Consider the following 16,035-nt stretch of genomic DNA (forward strand, 5'->3'; position numbering starts at 1 on the left):
CGGCGGCGAACAGGCGGATCGGTGAAAGGGTGGAGTCCCTGGCGGCGCAGCTACACCCGAGTCCATAACGCGCTCCTCCCTCCCGGACCACAGAGAAACGTCGGTGAGCGCTGGCGGGTGGGCGGGAGTGCCCTCTCCCAAGAAGAGGGGGAGTACGACAACCGCCTCCCCCCCCTCGACCTCGCCCATCCACGGGTGGGGGGATTTGCTGGGAACGAGAGGCGAGCGAGCCACGCGATCTGGTGTCAGGAGAAAGCCGGTCGGCGAGGGTTCCCCGTCGTAGCCTTGGGTGGGAGAGCCCGGACTGCGGGCGACGAAGCCAGATCGCCGAGCCTTCAGGAGGTGGACACGGCCGGGGCAAGGGAAAAACTTGCGTCACTCCGGAATTCAAGCGGGAGGGATACAAATATATAAACCTGGCTGACTTGGGCTCACAGGAGAAGGGGGAGGGCGGACCCCATGGAAGATCTGGCTCGTTGTTTTCTGAAAAGCAGGAAGGAGTGGCGGCGAGGCAAAGGGGTCGCCTCCCAGAGGGTCTCCAAGGAGAATGGGGAGGCGTCGCTTGGTGTAAACACTGCGGAAATCGCCAAGGCTGTTTAAAAGAGATCTCGGCGAGGCTGAATCCGGTCGGCATGAAAGGATCTGGGGCGCGGCTGAGAGGTCGAGGGCCGAAGTCGATCCCAGAGGCGGACTGGCGAAAGGAAGCAGGATCTCAGGAGGGGATCTGAAGGGGAGGGGTGGAGGCTGCGCTTCCCCAGCACTCCCTGCCAGCAGGAGCGGTGGGTGGGTGGGTGGGTGGGTGGACTGCAGAGCGGTCTGCTGCTGCTCTGCTGAGGGGAGGCTGCTCCTTTCCCCCCTCCAGAGGATCATCTGCACCAGTAACTGGGTAGGGAGGGTGGCTGCTGGCTAGGGTGGTGATAATTGGGCCAAAGGAAGCAGGAGCTGCTTTTTCCAAAATCACGGAAAGGGACAGAGACAGAAGCATCACATGTGGAGTCCATCACACATACACACCGGAACCAGGTGAGGCACACAAGAAGCCCATTCTACGGAAAGTGGATTTCGTTCTATGGGGAGGGGGGCAAGTCCACTCCCAGAGGATTGGGCTGAAGGGGTGAGTGTCTGGGACGGGTTGGCAAGAAGCAACAACAACAGTAAATCGTTTCAAATGAGGAGTCCCCCTCCCTACCCGCCAACATGCTCTGTGGAGAAGGTGGCAGAAGGTGCGAGTGCAGACTCGCAGGCAGTGGGTGGGTGGAGGAGGTACCATCTTCCTTGGAGCAATGCCCCTCCATGGCACAGGGAAAGTGAAGACTGTGGCTCTCTCCAGCTGCAGCTGTTCTGGGATCGTTCTTGAGGATCCTCTCGGAGACCTCCTGCCCCAGCCATGCCATGGGCAGCCCTTGCCAGTGTGCCCACTTGCCAGTGTGTGCCTTCAGATAAAAGGGGTCCAGAGAGAGTGCTGGTCAGTCACCTTGTGACCCATGTGCTGTGCAGATGGCATCCCACCTTAATTGTGCAGGTGGCAAAACTTCCTCCAGTCAACCATACCAAGCAGCTAATGGGGTTGGGGGGGCGGGCAATTTCATCTCACCTCTGACACAGGAGTAGAGAACCCAGCCAGTTGCTTCTGTCAACAGTTCTAGAGGTCATACATGTTTTTATTGCTCCTGGGACACTCGAGTTCTGACCTTGCCCCCTTGTCTGTCTCTTCCCCCTCCCCCCACAGATCATCCAGTGGTGCATCATAATGCTTTGGCCCCAGCCTCTCCACAGAGGGACATGGATCCTTCTTCTCTGCCTCTTGGTGCAGTGCCGTCACCAGCTGGCTGCCCCCCTTCCTCATGGGTTGGATGGCCAGTTGGGTGAAGCTCCAGAAGAGTCCAACAAAGAGTGGGTAGATATGGGCCCAGACGCTGGGAAGCAGAAGGGCAGCAGAGAGGAACTCTTCCAAGACATCGAGCCCAAGGCCCTTGCTGCCATCCTCCTGCAAGCACTTCAGATTGCACCCCAGGACTCCAAGGAGACATCCCTAAGCCCCAAGTCCAGTGCCAATGAGGAACGAGTCCAGAGTGAGGCCAGGAGCTCTGATGTCCAGCCAGAAAGCCTGCCAGGTTGGCCATCCAACAAGGACAGAGACCAATCACCACAAGAGAAGGAGGCCAAGGAAAGGATCTTTGACCAGCCGGAGATGGAGAACCTGAAGTCCATATTGAAGGACCTGCAACACTACAGCCCCACCGACAAGCGAGAGGAACCTTCCTACAGGCATCAAATGCTCCCTACCGAGTCTCCCCAAGGACCCCACCCCAATGACATGCTCAAGGAACTGGAAGAGTACCAGCAACTCAAGTTTAACATTAAGCGCAAGGCGCCCCCCGCCCAGGAGTCCTGGACTGGAGCCCGGAAGCTGAGGCAGCAGCAGCATCTGGAGCATCAGCTCTTGCAGCGGCGCTATGAGGAGCTGGCTGAGAGCCGGAGGCAGGCGGAGGAGGCCCGACGGGCTGCGGCCGAGGAAGAGCGCCTGGCAGACATGGCCTCTGACCTGCTCCTTCAATACTTGCTGAAGGATGGTGAAGAAGATGATGGTGGCGAAGGACAGCGAGGGGCCGCTGCCCAGGAGGAGTCCGAAGAAGAAGGAAGCAAGGTGGCCTCCCTCCTCTTTGGAGATGGGGAAGACAATGTGGCTGAAGACAAGCGGTCCAACGAGACCCCGGAGGGGGTGGAGGAGGAAGAGGAGGAGGAGGAGATCGACCCAAACACCATTGACCGTCTGATAGAGCTGTCCAGCAAGCTGCACTTGCCTGCTGATGACGTCATTGATATAATTAACCACGTGGAGAAAAAGAAGGAACCCGAGCCCAGCAGCAAGGGCAAGCTGCTTGTGGCTCCATCCCACAGCAAACCCAAGAAGGCCCCTACTCATCCCAGTGCCCGCCAAGAGGTCCGCCCCATCCCCAAGGCCTTCCACCCCACAGCCTTTCAGCCATACCACCACCTCCCCAAGCAGGAGGAGGCTGCCTGGAACGAAGTCTTAAAAGGGAACGAATTCCCTGTGCCCAAGCGGTACCAGGCCAAGGACAGAAGCGCCAAGCTCTCCAACCACATCGACCCCCGGACTTTCCAAACTCCAGTCTACCATCACTATCACCCCCTGCCGGGCCCCATGGTGCCACGGGATGGCTATTACGACATCCAAGCCCACGATGAGGACCTGGAGAACTACCTGGAGAACCTGCTGATGAAGCACCCCAAAGTTTTCTAGTGAAGGTGGCGGCAGCCGCTTTTCCTCCCACCCTTTCCCCACCCAAAGAAACTTGGCCACTCAGTGTTTCTGACATAAATCTGGGTTCTTGCATGATTCAGGAGAACCAATTCTTCCCACCTGGTGAAAGGTCCCAAGATTCGGTGCCTGGGGGGCAGCCAGCTGCCCTCCCTTTTCATCTGATTTCAGACAGCCGCCCTCCAGTGGGGGAAAGGGGAATTTCCTTTTCCTGATATCTAGTCTAAAGGAGCCTCTCTGAGCAACTTGGGACCCCATTCCCACAGACCCTTTAAGACCCCCAAAGGAACTGCAGCAAGAGGCCTTCACAAGAGCAGAACAGGACAGACCACACGCACTTTCTTCCCAGGGCAGCAGCTTCAGATGAAAATGCCGGTTGGAAACTCTTGGTTACCCCTCCCACCCTGTTTGGTAGAACTCCGAGAAACCCACATTTCATAGCAGTCACAGAAAGAAGTGGCAGAAAAGAATTAGGGGAGAGTTGGGTGTGGCAACAAAGACCCACCTCCTAAATAATCCCTATTCACTTGCCCTCCCGTGTCTCAAGCAGACTCCTTTGCCTTCCTCCCCCCCCCACCCTCCCCCTGGAAGTCTGGCAAGGCAAACAAGCCAGTCTGAACCACAAGACAGTCCAGGGTGGATTGGAGCTGATCCTGGGGGTTCTATTCCGTCTTCAAGAGACAAGGAGAGAGCAGCCGGTTAGGCCAAATTCTGGTCCACAAGCTTCCCCGAAATATAATTATTGGACCTGGTTCTGATTGCAGGGGTTCTGATGGAACAACTTGCTACCCAAGAACTCAGTATCTGCTTCCTCCTCCTCCTCCTCCCTCTCCTTCCATTCAGAGTCCAATGTCTAATTCTCAAGAGTCTGTCTGCAGTTTTCTTGGCAAGATCTTTTAGAAGTGGATTGCCATTTCCTCCTTCCTAGGGCAAGAAAGTGACTGGCCCAAGGTCGCCCAGGCAGCTTTGTGCCTAAGGCAGGACTAGAACTCCCCATCTCCGGGTATCTAGCCTGATGCCTTAATCACACACCAAACTGATTTCTCTAATCTGCTTTTTGTCACAGCCTCATCAGTGAGAAGTGAATTCCTACCAGTCTCATGCTGCAGACTCTCCGTATTGGCTACAGGGATGGTCAAACCAACCAAAAAACTAGAAAGAGCTAGCTGGGGCCCTTTTCCCTCAAACTTTCCCAGGTGACGAGAGAGTGCCTTAGGAGCACAGCCCAAGCCTGCTAACCCAAGTCCTTGGGATCCGTTTATACTTTCTCTTCTAACACACATTGGCTGTTTTTCCAGTTAGAAGAGAAAGGAACCTCAAGAGATGCAAACCAATTTTTGCCAAACTGGTTGAGGGGCAGGAAGTAAGGTTGGGTAAAGATGGCCTCTGTGGCATCTGCTGATTCCGTCTGCGTGTCATTACCTTCTGTGAATTAGTCACCCAAGACGAGGCTTCCTTGGAGACTGAGCCTCCAATTCTGCCCTTGAATCAGGCAGGCCACTTATTAAAGGGGATCTGCCTCCCATCGCGCTGATGGAAAAGAGCCTGTGCCATAACTGGGATGGCAGCTCGGGGTGGGGGGTGGGGAGGTGATCCTTTTTCCTTCTGGCTGCCACCTGGCCCAGTTGCTCACAGGGATGCCCCCTGGCAATCTGAGACAGAGACACCGGGCTGTCGTCCCCGGCTCCTGGGCAGGTGGTTGACACGGAGGAGTCACGCAAGCATCACGCTGGTATTCCGCACCCAGAGCCAAGGGACCCTCCAAGGGGTGGGGAGGTTGGGCTTCAGCATGTTTCAGTAGACCTGCTTGTGAACATTCATGACCATCCAAAGCTGCCTGCCAGAGGGATCTACCTGGGTGAGCACCGGAGGCTGACGAGGCTGTGGCGAAGGTGGCACTTTGCACGCGTGTAAGAATTTTCCACTGACATCAGCCCTAGAGTGTGCAAGTTTCTTCAATTTGTGATGTCCAGTCCTGTACAAACAAGCAGAAATTGTTTTGATGTCTGGTCCATTTTGTTGTACTTGAAATAAAACACATTTGCCCTGTTGTAAATAGCATGTTGAATTACTAGTTTTGCTAAGAAATAAAAGCAACTATTTTATTATGAGTTACTCTCATTATTTGCAAATTGGTGGGCTATAGGCCATATGGGCCTCTGCCCCCAATACAGGATCTGGAAAACTTCAAATCCTCACCAGAACTAGCTCAGGGAAGTACTGCAATGTAGTTGTTTCCGAAAGTAGCTTCTGAGCGTGTGCAAGAGTGGCTAGTGCTAGCCCACTCTCACCTGGCCGACAGCCCCTCAAATCCGAGCAGGGCAGAGAAGCTGGCCTTGGGGCCCCAGGACACTCTCCAGAGAAAGCCCTCCACTGCTCTCCACAGCGTTCCTGGAAGCAGCACCAGCCACGAAGCCTCCTCGCTTGCCACATCGGGAAGGTGAGAGAGGCACAGCTGTCCTGGGAGGGGCTTCCAGTTTGCCCTGCTGCCCAGGATCTCACTCAGGAGCGGAGGCAGCTCTGCCAGGAAGAAAGACTTGGTGAGGGGCTCAGTGGGGAGAGAGACCCCAACATAGGGACTTGAGCTGGCGGGAGGGAAACCTCAGGAGGGGCCCTACTGGGAGGGCCATGAAAGAGGGATGGGCAGAGAGATGGCTGTGTGACCGCTCACGGGCTCAGGCTCAGCAGCTGCCAAGCAGCCCCCCCTCAAAATGGCTGGAGGAAGGTTGGCAGCCAAGAGGCCGGTTCAGCTGCCCTGGCCAGCTTAGGAGCAACATATTGGAGACTAGCTTTTGAACCGCTGGGTGGCTCTTCCAAAGGCTTCTAGGTGTCGTCCCCCCCAGGTCGAGTAGATATTGCATTCTGGGGCTCCTCCGTGAAACGACGTCCTCTTGCTGAAACCAGTCTTGCCTTCTGGGGGTAGGGGAGAGCAGCATTCTGGAGGTCTGGAGGACTCCAGCTCTTCAGTCTTCCTTAAGCTTAGGCTAGCCTGACCGCAGAGGTCCGTTTTTGTAAACAGGATGGAGATGGGTGCGAGTTACCTTTTTCTTTTTAAACTGTGGGGTTTTAATCTTCATATCCTGCCACGTCAGTTGTGAGATGGGCATCATGTAAGTTGGAGAGATGACGTTCCACTAAGGAACTCTGAAATACTCTAGTAGTAACTGCCACATACATCTGTTTGCCCCACATGTTTCTCAGGTACTCTGGGAAGTAACCATCACATCAAGAAGCAAGACGGTGGCTTTCAGCACCACACGGCACCCGTTAAGGCAAGGGAGGACAAGGCAGACTGGAGGATCTGTTTGAAGGGGAGTCCTCTCCTCAGGCCGACCCAGCCCTCGCACCTGTGACGGCTGGAAGCAGGAGGCCACTAGGCAAGGACCTGCAGAGTTCCCCTGTTCTCGGTTTGCCTCTCGGGCAGCTTCTGGGGAGCTTCTCCTGGACTGGAGGAGCGGAGCAGCTCTGGCATCCAAGTCCGAAGCCTCACCACCCTCCCTGCACCTCCAGCCTCCCGCTTTGCCATTTCCTTGCCCACAACACCCCTCCAGCTCCCCAGGTGCCCTGATGTGAGGCAAGCTGCTGCGAGGCAGGAGTCGTCAAGCGGCTGCCAGGCCCTCAGGGCTTGCTTGGCCCCAGTCCATCCTGCCCTGCTTGGAAGGTCCCCAAGGCCAGCAGCAGGGACGCCCTGGCTGACCCTTGCCTCCCCACTGGCAAAGCTGCCCCCCCCCATCCCCCTGTACGTGAAGAACAGAGAGTGTGCAGTGCCTGCATCTTTCAGGTCAGCTGGGATCCTGCTAGGCATAAAAACACCATCAGGCCAGACTCTTCCAGACACATTTTATTCCAGAAAACCCGGGAAGACCTTCCCCTCCATTCCTTGCACAAGAGAAAAGCGCCAGCACGGGCAGAGTGCAGAGAAACACACGCAGCCCCAAACATCCAGAGAGCAGCCTTCGGGTTCGAGTAAGCTGCTGTTCTGTGGTGACCTTGGAGCTTCCCAATATGGCTCCCCTCGAGGGGGTGGGGAAGGAGAGGAGGTGGGCGCTCTGGGCTCTGTTGGAGACCGTTCAGCAGCAGCAGCAGATGGAAGCTGCGGATGTGAAAGGGGGTAGGAGCGGACAACAGGGTGAAGAAGAGGGTCGCAAGAAGAGCCCACCAGCATCTGGGACCATGATGAAAACTGCCCTGGATCCTGCCCCTAAGTCGGGGGCTGCAGAGTCCAGCTGCCCACTTGCCAGAGTCTCACGAGTCGGTATCCGCAGAGTTTGCGGGGCAGTGGAGGAGGGGAGAGGCAGGGTGGCAAGGGAAGATGGCCTGAGATTCTGAAGGGAGCCAAGCTATGCCAGCCCCATCTCCTCCAACACGCTCCGAGGAGACTCGTCCTCCTGCAGGATGGAAGGGGGAGGGGGCATCAAACTAGAGAATTCCACACACTGTAAACAAAGCCCTCTTTCCCAGAGACAGATCTAAGGCACTCTGCACATGCTCAGCCAGCTGATGAAATTTCTGCCAGCAAGGCAGCCATTCCAGGTGCTAGAAGCCCAGCACCCCACAGTCTCAGAGGAGCCTGGTGGCCATGGCTGCTCTCCTCCCCACTGTTCCCAGCAGTCCAGTCGCCCACATCGACTGTGACTGCAGGAGAGCGCGAGCAGAGCCAGCCTGCCTGCCTGCGGTGACTCATGGCATGCAGCAGCCAAGGAGCTGGAGGTGCGGGTTGCTCTTTCTCCTCCTCCTCCTCCCCCAGCCATTGGCAGTGGGTGCAGCAGAGCAGCCTGCCTCCCCTCCATGCAGCCCCTACCTCTTGCAAGAGATCTGCCTGCTCAATGGCTTTCAAGACGCTCTTCTTGGAGGTGTCCTGCACCTCCCCCCCCATCAGGAACTCGTCCAGGATGAAGTAGGCTTTTTCAAAGTTGAAAATTATGTCCAGTTCACACACCTGGGGAGGAGGAGCAGAAGGCAGGGAGGGCTTTGCTCATAATCTGTGGGGAAACAGAAGTGCCCCACCCAGCTGCCAGCCCAATTCCTGGCTTGGAGGAAATGCCAGCCTGTCATTAGCAGCCCTAGCAACAGCCACAGTTCCAGAGGTCATGAAGGTGTCTGGCAGAACAGGGGGGTTGCCCAGAGCTGGTCTGGAGCACAAGGGGAGTGGGAGCAAGTAAGTGGCCAGATCAGCGCAAGAAAGGAAAGCCACAACTCCCTTTGACTCACACTGCCAAAATATTTGTCTAGCAGCTCCACATATCGATGGATGAGTTCCAGGGTGATCAGCTCATTGTCCTGCCCCTCGATGGCACAGCAGAAGTACAAGCTGGCATACCTGGGCCAGAGAGAGGAAGGAGGAGCTGTGAGGCTCTCCCTTGTCCCACAGAATTCCCCCTACTATTGAAGTATCAAACAGCATTCGGGTGGGGGGTGGGGAGAATGGAGGGCCACCAAGAAAGCCCTGCATTCTTATTAGCCAGAGCCGCTCAGACACTTCAAAGGACCACTCCTCTCGAGACCTGTTAATGTCTTTGGGATGTAGTTCACCCCAACCGGTGGAGCAACCTCCTCCTCAGCAGAGAATCTGGTCTGTCCAGAGCAGCATTTAAAGACCAGAGAGAGATCTGGCTGGGGAAGGGCAGCCACATTGCCCATTCAGCCCAGCTGTCTGTGGGAGGCCACGGGAGGCACAAGGCAACAAAATAGAGCGCTTGCTGCCCCAAGACCCCAATGGGAGGAGAGTGTGTAGGGCTCAAACCTCTGCCGTCCCCCAGCATGAACGGGAAGGGAAGGAGCAAGAAAGCACAGAATGTAGATGGTAGACATCCCTTGGCTCCTTCTAGCCAAGGTTCTTCTCAGTTGGGGGGAAGCAAGGCCTTCCTGGGGGATGCCCCTGCTTCCCAAATAACCAGGCTGCTTCTGGCTCAAAGCCCAGGGAAGGCCTTGGAGGAGCGGACCACCTTCTGGGCTCCACCAGCTGTTCCTTTATCCCCCCCCCCAAGAGATGCAGAAAGGAAGCCAGGTGTGCAGAGGCAGCAAAGGAGGGGCCCTCTCACACCGTCTCACAGAAGGTCCCACAAACAGCAAAGCCCCTCCCTCCAGTGGACGCAGAGAGAGGAGGAGGAGGAGGCGGCCTCACAGGCTGGCCAGCCCCTCCCAGGAAGGAGTCACCTTTTGTAGACCACCTTCAGATCCCGCCATTCCAGGAAGCTGCACATCTTGGGCTTGCGGGCCAGCACCACCTGCATCAGCTCCCGGACCACCTTCTTCTTGTCCTTGTCAGAGGTGGCCAGGTACCACTTCTGGAGGCGCAGCTTCCCTTGCCGGCTGAAGAGCAGCATGAAGCGCATCTGCAGGGCACACAGGGGGGGTCAACCTTCCTGGGCAGCGCCGGGAACGCCCGGCTCCAAGGTCGCCCGTCCACCGGGGGGAGAGGGGGGCAGGAAGCGCACGAGGAGGGCGTGCTGAGAGCCCGGGGGGAGCCGGGAAAGGCAGTGGGGACGGAGGCAGGGTGCCCCTCCGCTCCCCATCGCGAGCCCAGAAACAGCGGACAGCGGGGGAGGCTCCGGGGGCGGAGGAACTGACGGTCGCGGGAGGGGGCAGAAAAGCCACCGCCCCCAAAAGCCCCCACTGAAGGCCTCGGCGGTCCCTTGCTTCCCACCCAGGCGCGGATCTCGGGGAGGGGCGGGGCAGCCCCAGGATCATGTCCGCTGCTTTGGCCTTGCTCGGGGCCGCCCCCGCCCGCCCGCCCCCCCGCCCGCCCGCCGAGCCCGGAGAGCCGCGGCCGCCGACTCAGGCCTCCTCGGGCCGCCCCTGCTCGCCGGGCGGCGCCCGATGCCCCCGCCCGCTCTCCTCACCATGGCGGCGGCGGCGGCGGCAGGGCGTCCCAGGCGGGCCCGGCAGCCGCTTCCTCTCCGCCCTAACCTGCCCAGGTGCCTCCGCCCGCGCATGCTCATGGCGCGCACTTCCGGGCCCGGGCGGTTGCCGGGAGACGCCGGGGACGCCCTGCCGTGACGTCAACGAGAGCTTCCCTGACCATCCCGCCCCAGAACCCTGGAGAGGCGGTGCCCGGCTTCGCCCCGCCCCCTGCCGGCGCCTTCCCACCTCCCGACCGCTCTGTCGCTCTAAAGGGCCGCTTGGCCTGCAAAGCACGCGAGTCAGTTGCCGTCGCAGTGTATTTTTATGTGCAAAAATAAGACAAAATATCTGCATATATTAACTTTCTCTTCTTAGTCCCAAAGTGCTCTAGTTCAGACGGGTGGGGGAGCCCCGACTCCATCCCCAGAGGCTCTTGTTCCAGAAGGAGAGGAGAGACTGACTCCCTGATGCAGTGTGAAGGGGCAGTGCCCAGGCAAGGCTGGCATCCACGGTGGCACCTTCTCCATCCAGGCATTCCTTGAGAGTGGCTAGCAGAGCTCCCCTGCGCCTCCAAGGCCGCCTCCTGCCTGGACCTTCGTTTGCTGGTGCCCGGTTCTCGCACTGGAGCCCTCGATGCCAGGAGTAGCGGCAGGCAAGGGAGAAGGCCCAGCAGAAGCCACTTCCACGAAGGCCCTGGTGGTGGATCATTCTGCTGACACAGAGGCTCCCTGGGCGGGCGAAGAAAGGTCTCCCCGTTTCAGAGGGAGGGCCGGCAGCAGAGGGGCACTCAGGGCTCCATCACCTGCCCCGTGAAGAGAATGGTGCCTGCAGGAGGAACAGAGATGCTACAGGAGGCCAGCAGCGGGTGAGGCAAAGTGGAGCTGCCTCTGCCCTCTTCCTTCGCTGGGGGGTGGGTAAAGAATGGGGCCAGGGAGCTTCCTGGGCTGGCCTAAAACTGACCCTCTGGGGCCAGAGCATGCTCCCTGCACACCAGCAGCCTCCAGCTGAACCCGGACCATGGCTGGAAGGAGGTAGCACTCTGGCTTCCACGCCGGTTGGATCTCTGGCTAGCTAGCCAGGCGAAAGAGGCAAGGGGTGGGGTGGGCACTCTACTTCCAGGGTCTGTCTCTGAGGTGCCGCCCTTACCAGAGTGAACAGAACAGACCCAAACAGGGTGCCCACTCTGAAGGTTTTCCTTGCAGCTCAGTTTGGCTGAGTTGTAAAGCAACTCCACCCTAAACCTGGGTCACCCAAGCCAAGGTTGTGTTGGCATCACAGTGGTGCCAAGCAAATAACCAGTTCGCACAACCAGCCAGGTCTCACTACACTGAGCCACCCAATTTAGTCACCTCTAGCTAATTTTGGAAAATTCATGTGGCTGTTGGACTGAACCAAGGAGGAGTTTCCTTCGGTCTGTACCAGAACAGGCAGCAAAGCCACATCTAGCGCTGGGGCAGTCCTGGTTTTTTTTGAGTCGATTTTTCCCTGGGCTCCTGCAGCTCCTGGGACAGAAGCCACTTTGGAGCAGCCTGCAAAGTCTTTGGCAGGAGGAAGGGTCCTCGGTGGGCCTTACCAGTTGGGTTGTGCCGCACAACAAAAAGGAAAGGCCGGTCTAGCACGATCTCCAAGGGCGCCATCCGGGAATAGACGATGGCAGCTGGAAAGGAGGGAGGAGAGGGCCTCATTCAACAGCTTAACGTTTGACTGGTAGGTTCAGCAGCAGCAGTACCACCCTCCACCTGGCACAGCATGGAGCCCCTGGCCCCTCACCGCCCTCCTGAGGCTCCTAGGAGGAGTAATGGGGGTGACCCACTTTGGAGCAAAACCAACCTGGGTGTATGCTAGGAGGCCTCAAAGTGTGTGTGTGTAGGGGGCGTTGTTTGCTGGCAAGAAGTTTCTTCTCTGCCAACAGAACTGGACATAGAAGGGCCCCTGCAGTGACCCAGGGCACCCACCTGTGGCAGAAGAGGCCTCAGTACCACTCTCGTTCACGTCAATCTTCACTTTCTGAAGCGCCCGAGACACAAAGAGGGGATCCCGCACTGCGAAGAGAGGGCAGGTCGGTGAGCAGGATTGGCCCCCAAATCCTTTGCATGGGCAGCACCTCTCTCTTGTGCAGGTCCAGTGGCGGGGGAGGGGGGGAGGGATGCCAGCTAAGTCACAGCAGGATACAGACTGACTGACTGACTGCTTCAGCCAGGAGGTTCAGGCCTCTCGCGCAGAGCTTATGGGCTCCAGGGAAAGCACTCTGCACACTCTCCGAGATCACTTCCTCCTCCCCCTGGGCTTGGGCCTTAGCCCCGCCAGGCTCCCTGCAGCCAGCCAGCGCACAGCCAGTGCCCAGCCTGCGGGATGATGAGCCAAGGGTGGCATAGAGAGGAGACCCCAACCTGAGAGGCGGCTAAAGTTGGCCTTCTCGCAATCAAACATGTCCGTCATGCCCAGGGCCTCCAGTGGCCCGCGGAGGTCAACTTCGCTCTCCAGAGAAAATCTGCAAAGAAGGAAGGGTCAGTGAGGGGTTGGAGTTTCTGTGGGGTTGGTGGCTTGAGGCAGTCCCAAGCGACCCCTACTTGGGCAAGACGAGGAGCCTGGTCACGGTGGACATGTTGCTCTTCCACTCTGCAATGAGACGGGAGTCAATAGCAGCTGCCAGGGCCGAGAGGGGGGCCTCCCGCTGGAAGGGGCTAGCAATGAGCATGCTCAGCATCTCCCCCTGGTAGGGCAGTTCGATGACATCGTAGTCCCCCTGCTCGAGGGTGGAGAATTCACCTGGAAGAGAAGTGGGGGGTGAGAACCTGAGCATCCTGAACCCTGTGTCAACCAGAGGTGCTCTGCACATGCTCAGAGAAGCTTCCTCTGGCTGGCTCAGGCCCAAGAGCCAAAACTGCCACCCCCATCGCTCCAAAGAGGGGCCTCCTCACCATAGTGGAATTCGGCCATCTGCTCCATCATGGGGACCACGATGGTGCTGCCGTCCAGCTTGTGGAAGATACGCTGGTGAGTGGCAGCCTCTGGAAAGGGAAGCTTCCAGAGGCCTTTAAAGTGGATGGCGTTCACCAGCACCAGGCGCGTCATGGCACCCAGGGCGCCCTCCTGCAGGAAGCCCTCGATCATCCCTGAGAAAGCAGAGGTGGTCAGTGGGGGGTGGGAAAAAGCAGCAGGGGAACCTTTGCTTCCAGGCTTAGAGGCCCTTTGGCTTAAGTCCTGGCTTGAATCAAGCACCCCACCCAGCTTTTTCAGCCTGTGGACCCAGGGTAGAGTCTGCCGGTTTTCCAAGGGAGCCCTCCCCGCTGCTGCTCACCATTGGTGTGCTGCTTTACCCAGGCGTTGACAATGTCACGTGCCCCGGCGCTCTCCAAGAAGTCCACCTGCTTGACCATCTGGTGAAAAAGTCGTTGGAACCGCAGCATGAAGGTGGGCACCAGCGGCAGATCACGCTGCACGAAAAGGGCATCTGCCATCTGCACCACGTCCTTGCTCCGGGGGTCACTCAGGGTCTTCTGCAGCAGTCTCAGGGCTCTTGGGACGCCCCATTCTGGGGTGGGGGGAGAGCATGCTCAGCTCTGCTGGAGCCAACAGCCAGGCCCTCTCAGGGATTGGCAGCTGCTCTGGGGAGAGCAGAGTTGACCTACAGGAGGGTGAGGCAGGACCTTCCTCCCCAGATGCTACCCTGGCACACACCCCGCTTTCCTTCAAGCAGCTGGGAGCCTCCCTTGACTCTTCAGGCAGGATCTGCAAGTGACAGGAGCTCTCCTAGCCCACCTGTTCCTGCTGTCCAGGCAGTGCAGGTTGAGAGGTCAGGCGCCCAACTAGGCTGCCCCTCTCCCAGGATGTCCTTTCCCCCAAAAAAGCAAACCAAAAAGCTAGTGAAGTGCCAGCCCCTCCCCCCCGCAGCCCCCTCACCTTTCAAGCCGAACCTCATGGCGCCCTTGATCTGGCCCCGGGTGTTTCCTTCAGAGGCCACCTGCAGCATGGCCACCACCGAAGCCACGCCGTGGGGGGAGAAGGCCAGGTTCTGGTCTTTGGAGGCCTTGGATACTTCCCGGAACACCCGGAGCCCAAAGTCCGCGGAGAGTTGGGCCACCCGGGCCACTTGGCGGCCAGAAGGGGGGTGCGCGGCATGCGAAAGGGCTAGGCAGGCCACGGACAGGAAGGACCACAGCTCCATCCTGCCGAGAGAGGAAGAAGGTGAACTGGCGCCATCCTGACCGGCGCGGCGCCCGGAGGCCCAGAGCGGGGTCCGGACTGCTTGTTGTTGGGGGGAGGCTGCCGTCTGCCTCTTATCCCAGGCCCGCCGTGACCACCCTAGTTCCGTCCTCTGAGCCGGAGGAACGGAACCTCCTCCGGTACGCCGATCGGGAAAAAGCGGCCGTCCGTTGGGCTGGCAAGGGAGGGAGTCCCTCCGCTGGCGCGTCCCCGTTGCTTACTCGGCTCCCTAGCGGCTCCTGGGCTCGGTGCCGGTGAGCTCCCACCGCCCCGCGCTTGGCTTTATATGCGCTGCGCCGCCTGCCAGGAAGCCGGGATGAAGTCAGCGGCGGACACCGCCCCTCCTCCCGCCCCCGCCGGGCTAAGCTCTGGGCGAGCAGCCGCCCCCTCCGTAAGACTGGCGCTCGGCCCGGCACGCGGCCCGGCCGGTGAGCAAGGGCGCCTCCTCGAGCAGCCCGGCCTCCGCCGCCTTCGGGGGCCTTCTTACCGGAAGTGGGGCTTCGGTGGGGTCCCAGCGCTCGCAGCATTCTCCCGAGGGAAGGAAGTCCTGAAGCTTGCGCAGCGGAGATTGCTGGCATCGAACCTCTTCAGATGCAGCGGGACTGGCAGTGGCGTCCCGGGAGGGATCTGGCCATCCGGCCTGAGCCAGCACGGCGCTGCAGCTGCCGGAACGGCCGAGGCGGTCCTGGGCTACCTCCGCACGGACGCTAGAGCTAGCACAGTCCTCTCTGGGCTGCGCGTACCGGAATGCAAGTGGAGTGCCCGCTTCGAGTTGCCCCAAGCCAAGAAGGACCGGGAGCAGCTGCAACGGGGGCAGAGATTTGCAGGAGCTTGGAACGAAATCTTGGAAGACAAGAACTAGAGATGGGTGGCCTAAGGAAGACAACCTCTTTAGGGAAGAGTAGAAACTGCCTTCTGGTTCTTGGAGGGGAGAGTGTCAGCCGCCCAGAGAGAAAAGCGGCACAATCCCGTTTGTCTGGGATATTCCTGTTCTGGCCAAGGGTGGACTAGGTGACCTCCAGGGTCCCTTCCAATCGGGTGAGGCTCTGAAGAGATTCTTTCCTGGAGCGTGGCCCAAAGTTGACTCTTGTCTGGGTGGGTATCAAAGGACCTGTTCTGAGGCTTCTTCCCTGGACTGAAAGGAGCAGGAAGACACCCCCCCCCCCAGCTTGGGGGTTTCCTCCCGGGCGCTGGACTCAGGCCATAAGGGTTCAGGGAAGGGTTGCAGCTACTTCCCCCACCCCGCGTGTTTTGCAATCTCAGCCCCTGCTGCTAATCAGCCGGTTTGGGATGATGCAGCCTGAAGTGGCCACTGCTGCGGGGGCGGATTTCCCCCTGCTGGGCCAGGATGAACCCAGTCTCCTCTTGGCCACATCGTCATTGTTCCTGAACGCTTGGAATCTCCCAAACATGGGGGCGGGAGGGGAGCACGGGCCAGGACGTGGGGAAGCCCCCACTGGCCCAGGCAAGGAAGGGTCAGGAACAGGACACCAAGCATATGCCCTGCTTTCCCATCTAGAGCAGGATCTGGGGAGGAGCCTGGGCATCCGGGCGCCCTGGGGTGATGGTGGGCGGGAGGGGAAGGACAGCCTGGAGGCACCATTTCCACCAAGAGCCCCTTGCTGGTCAGTCAGCACGCTGCTCCTTTGAGTGCGGGGGAGTGGCCAGCCAGAGGACATTCCAAGCTAAGTGATCACCAGTCC

The 16,035-nt window shown here is 59.0% G+C and overlaps 2 protein-coding genes across 3 annotated transcripts; both read right to left on the reverse strand.

Annotated features, from left to right (window-relative positions):
- Positions 1-7,109: 7,109 nt before the first annotated feature.
- On the reverse strand, positions 7,110-10,285 carry LOC131198481 (AP-1 complex subunit sigma-1A). Its single transcript, XM_058183178.1, has 5 exons — positions 10,126-10,285; positions 9,440-9,618; positions 8,495-8,603; positions 8,085-8,222; positions 7,110-7,671 (listed from the first exon to the last, which is right to left on the reverse strand). The coding sequence occupies exons 1-5, from the start codon at positions 10,222-10,224 to the stop codon at positions 7,624-7,626; spliced, it is 573 nt and encodes a 190-aa protein (XP_058039161.1). The 5' UTR covers positions 10,225-10,285; the 3' UTR covers positions 7,110-7,623.
- A 136-nt stretch (positions 10,286-10,421) lies between these two features.
- On the reverse strand, positions 10,422-15,781 carry SERPINE1 (serpin family E member 1). Of its 2 annotated transcripts, none has more exons than XM_058183176.1 (9): positions 14,820-15,781; positions 14,030-14,295; positions 13,428-13,661; positions 13,048-13,242; positions 12,697-12,895; positions 12,517-12,617; positions 12,082-12,168; positions 11,700-11,783; positions 10,422-10,951 (listed from the first exon to the last, which is right to left on the reverse strand). In XM_058183176.1, the coding sequence occupies exons 2-9, from the start codon at positions 14,292-14,294 to the stop codon at positions 10,914-10,916; spliced, it is 1,203 nt and encodes a 400-aa protein (XP_058039159.1). In that variant the 5' UTR covers position 14,295; positions 14,820-15,781; the 3' UTR covers positions 10,422-10,913. The 2 variants fall into 2 exon arrangements, with proteins under 2 accessions (XP_058039159.1, XP_058039158.1); XM_058183175.1 differs by lacking the exon at positions 14,820-15,781 and adding an exon at positions 14,554-14,707.
- Positions 15,782-16,035: the final 254 nt, after the last annotated feature.

Source organism: Ahaetulla prasina, chromosome 4, assembly GCF_028640845.1.
Source record: "Ahaetulla prasina isolate Xishuangbanna chromosome 4, ASM2864084v1, whole genome shotgun sequence".
Classification (NCBI taxonomy): domain Eukaryota; kingdom Metazoa; phylum Chordata; class Lepidosauria; order Squamata; family Colubridae; genus Ahaetulla; species Ahaetulla prasina.

Bases quoted from the DNA above. Each gene is read 5' to 3' on its own strand.
- LOC131198481 (XM_058183178.1), bottom strand. From the start codon at position 10,224: ATGAGCATGCGCGGGCGGAGGCACCTGGGCAGGTTAGGGCGGAGAGGA. The intron at 9,619-10,125 runs GTGAGGAGAGCG...TGTGCCCTGCAG, and splicing joins CCGCCGCCGCCGCCGCCATG to ATGCGCTTCATGCTGCTCTT. The intron at 8,223-8,494 runs GTGAGTCAAAGG...CCTCCTCCCCAG, and splicing joins TAGACAAATATTTTGGCAGT to GTGTGTGAACTGGACATAAT.
- SERPINE1 (XM_058183176.1), bottom strand. From the start codon at position 14,294: ATGGAGCTGTGGTCCTTCCTGTCCGTGGCCTGCCTAGCCCTTTCGCAT. The intron at 13,243-13,427 runs GTGAGCAGCAGC...CTGCTTTCTCAG, and splicing joins GGTAAAGCAGCACACCAATG to GGATGATCGAGGGCTTCCTG. The intron at 10,952-11,699 runs GTAAGGCCCACC...TTCCTCCTGCAG, and splicing joins TGTGCGGCACAACCCAACTG to GCACCATTCTCTTCACGGGG.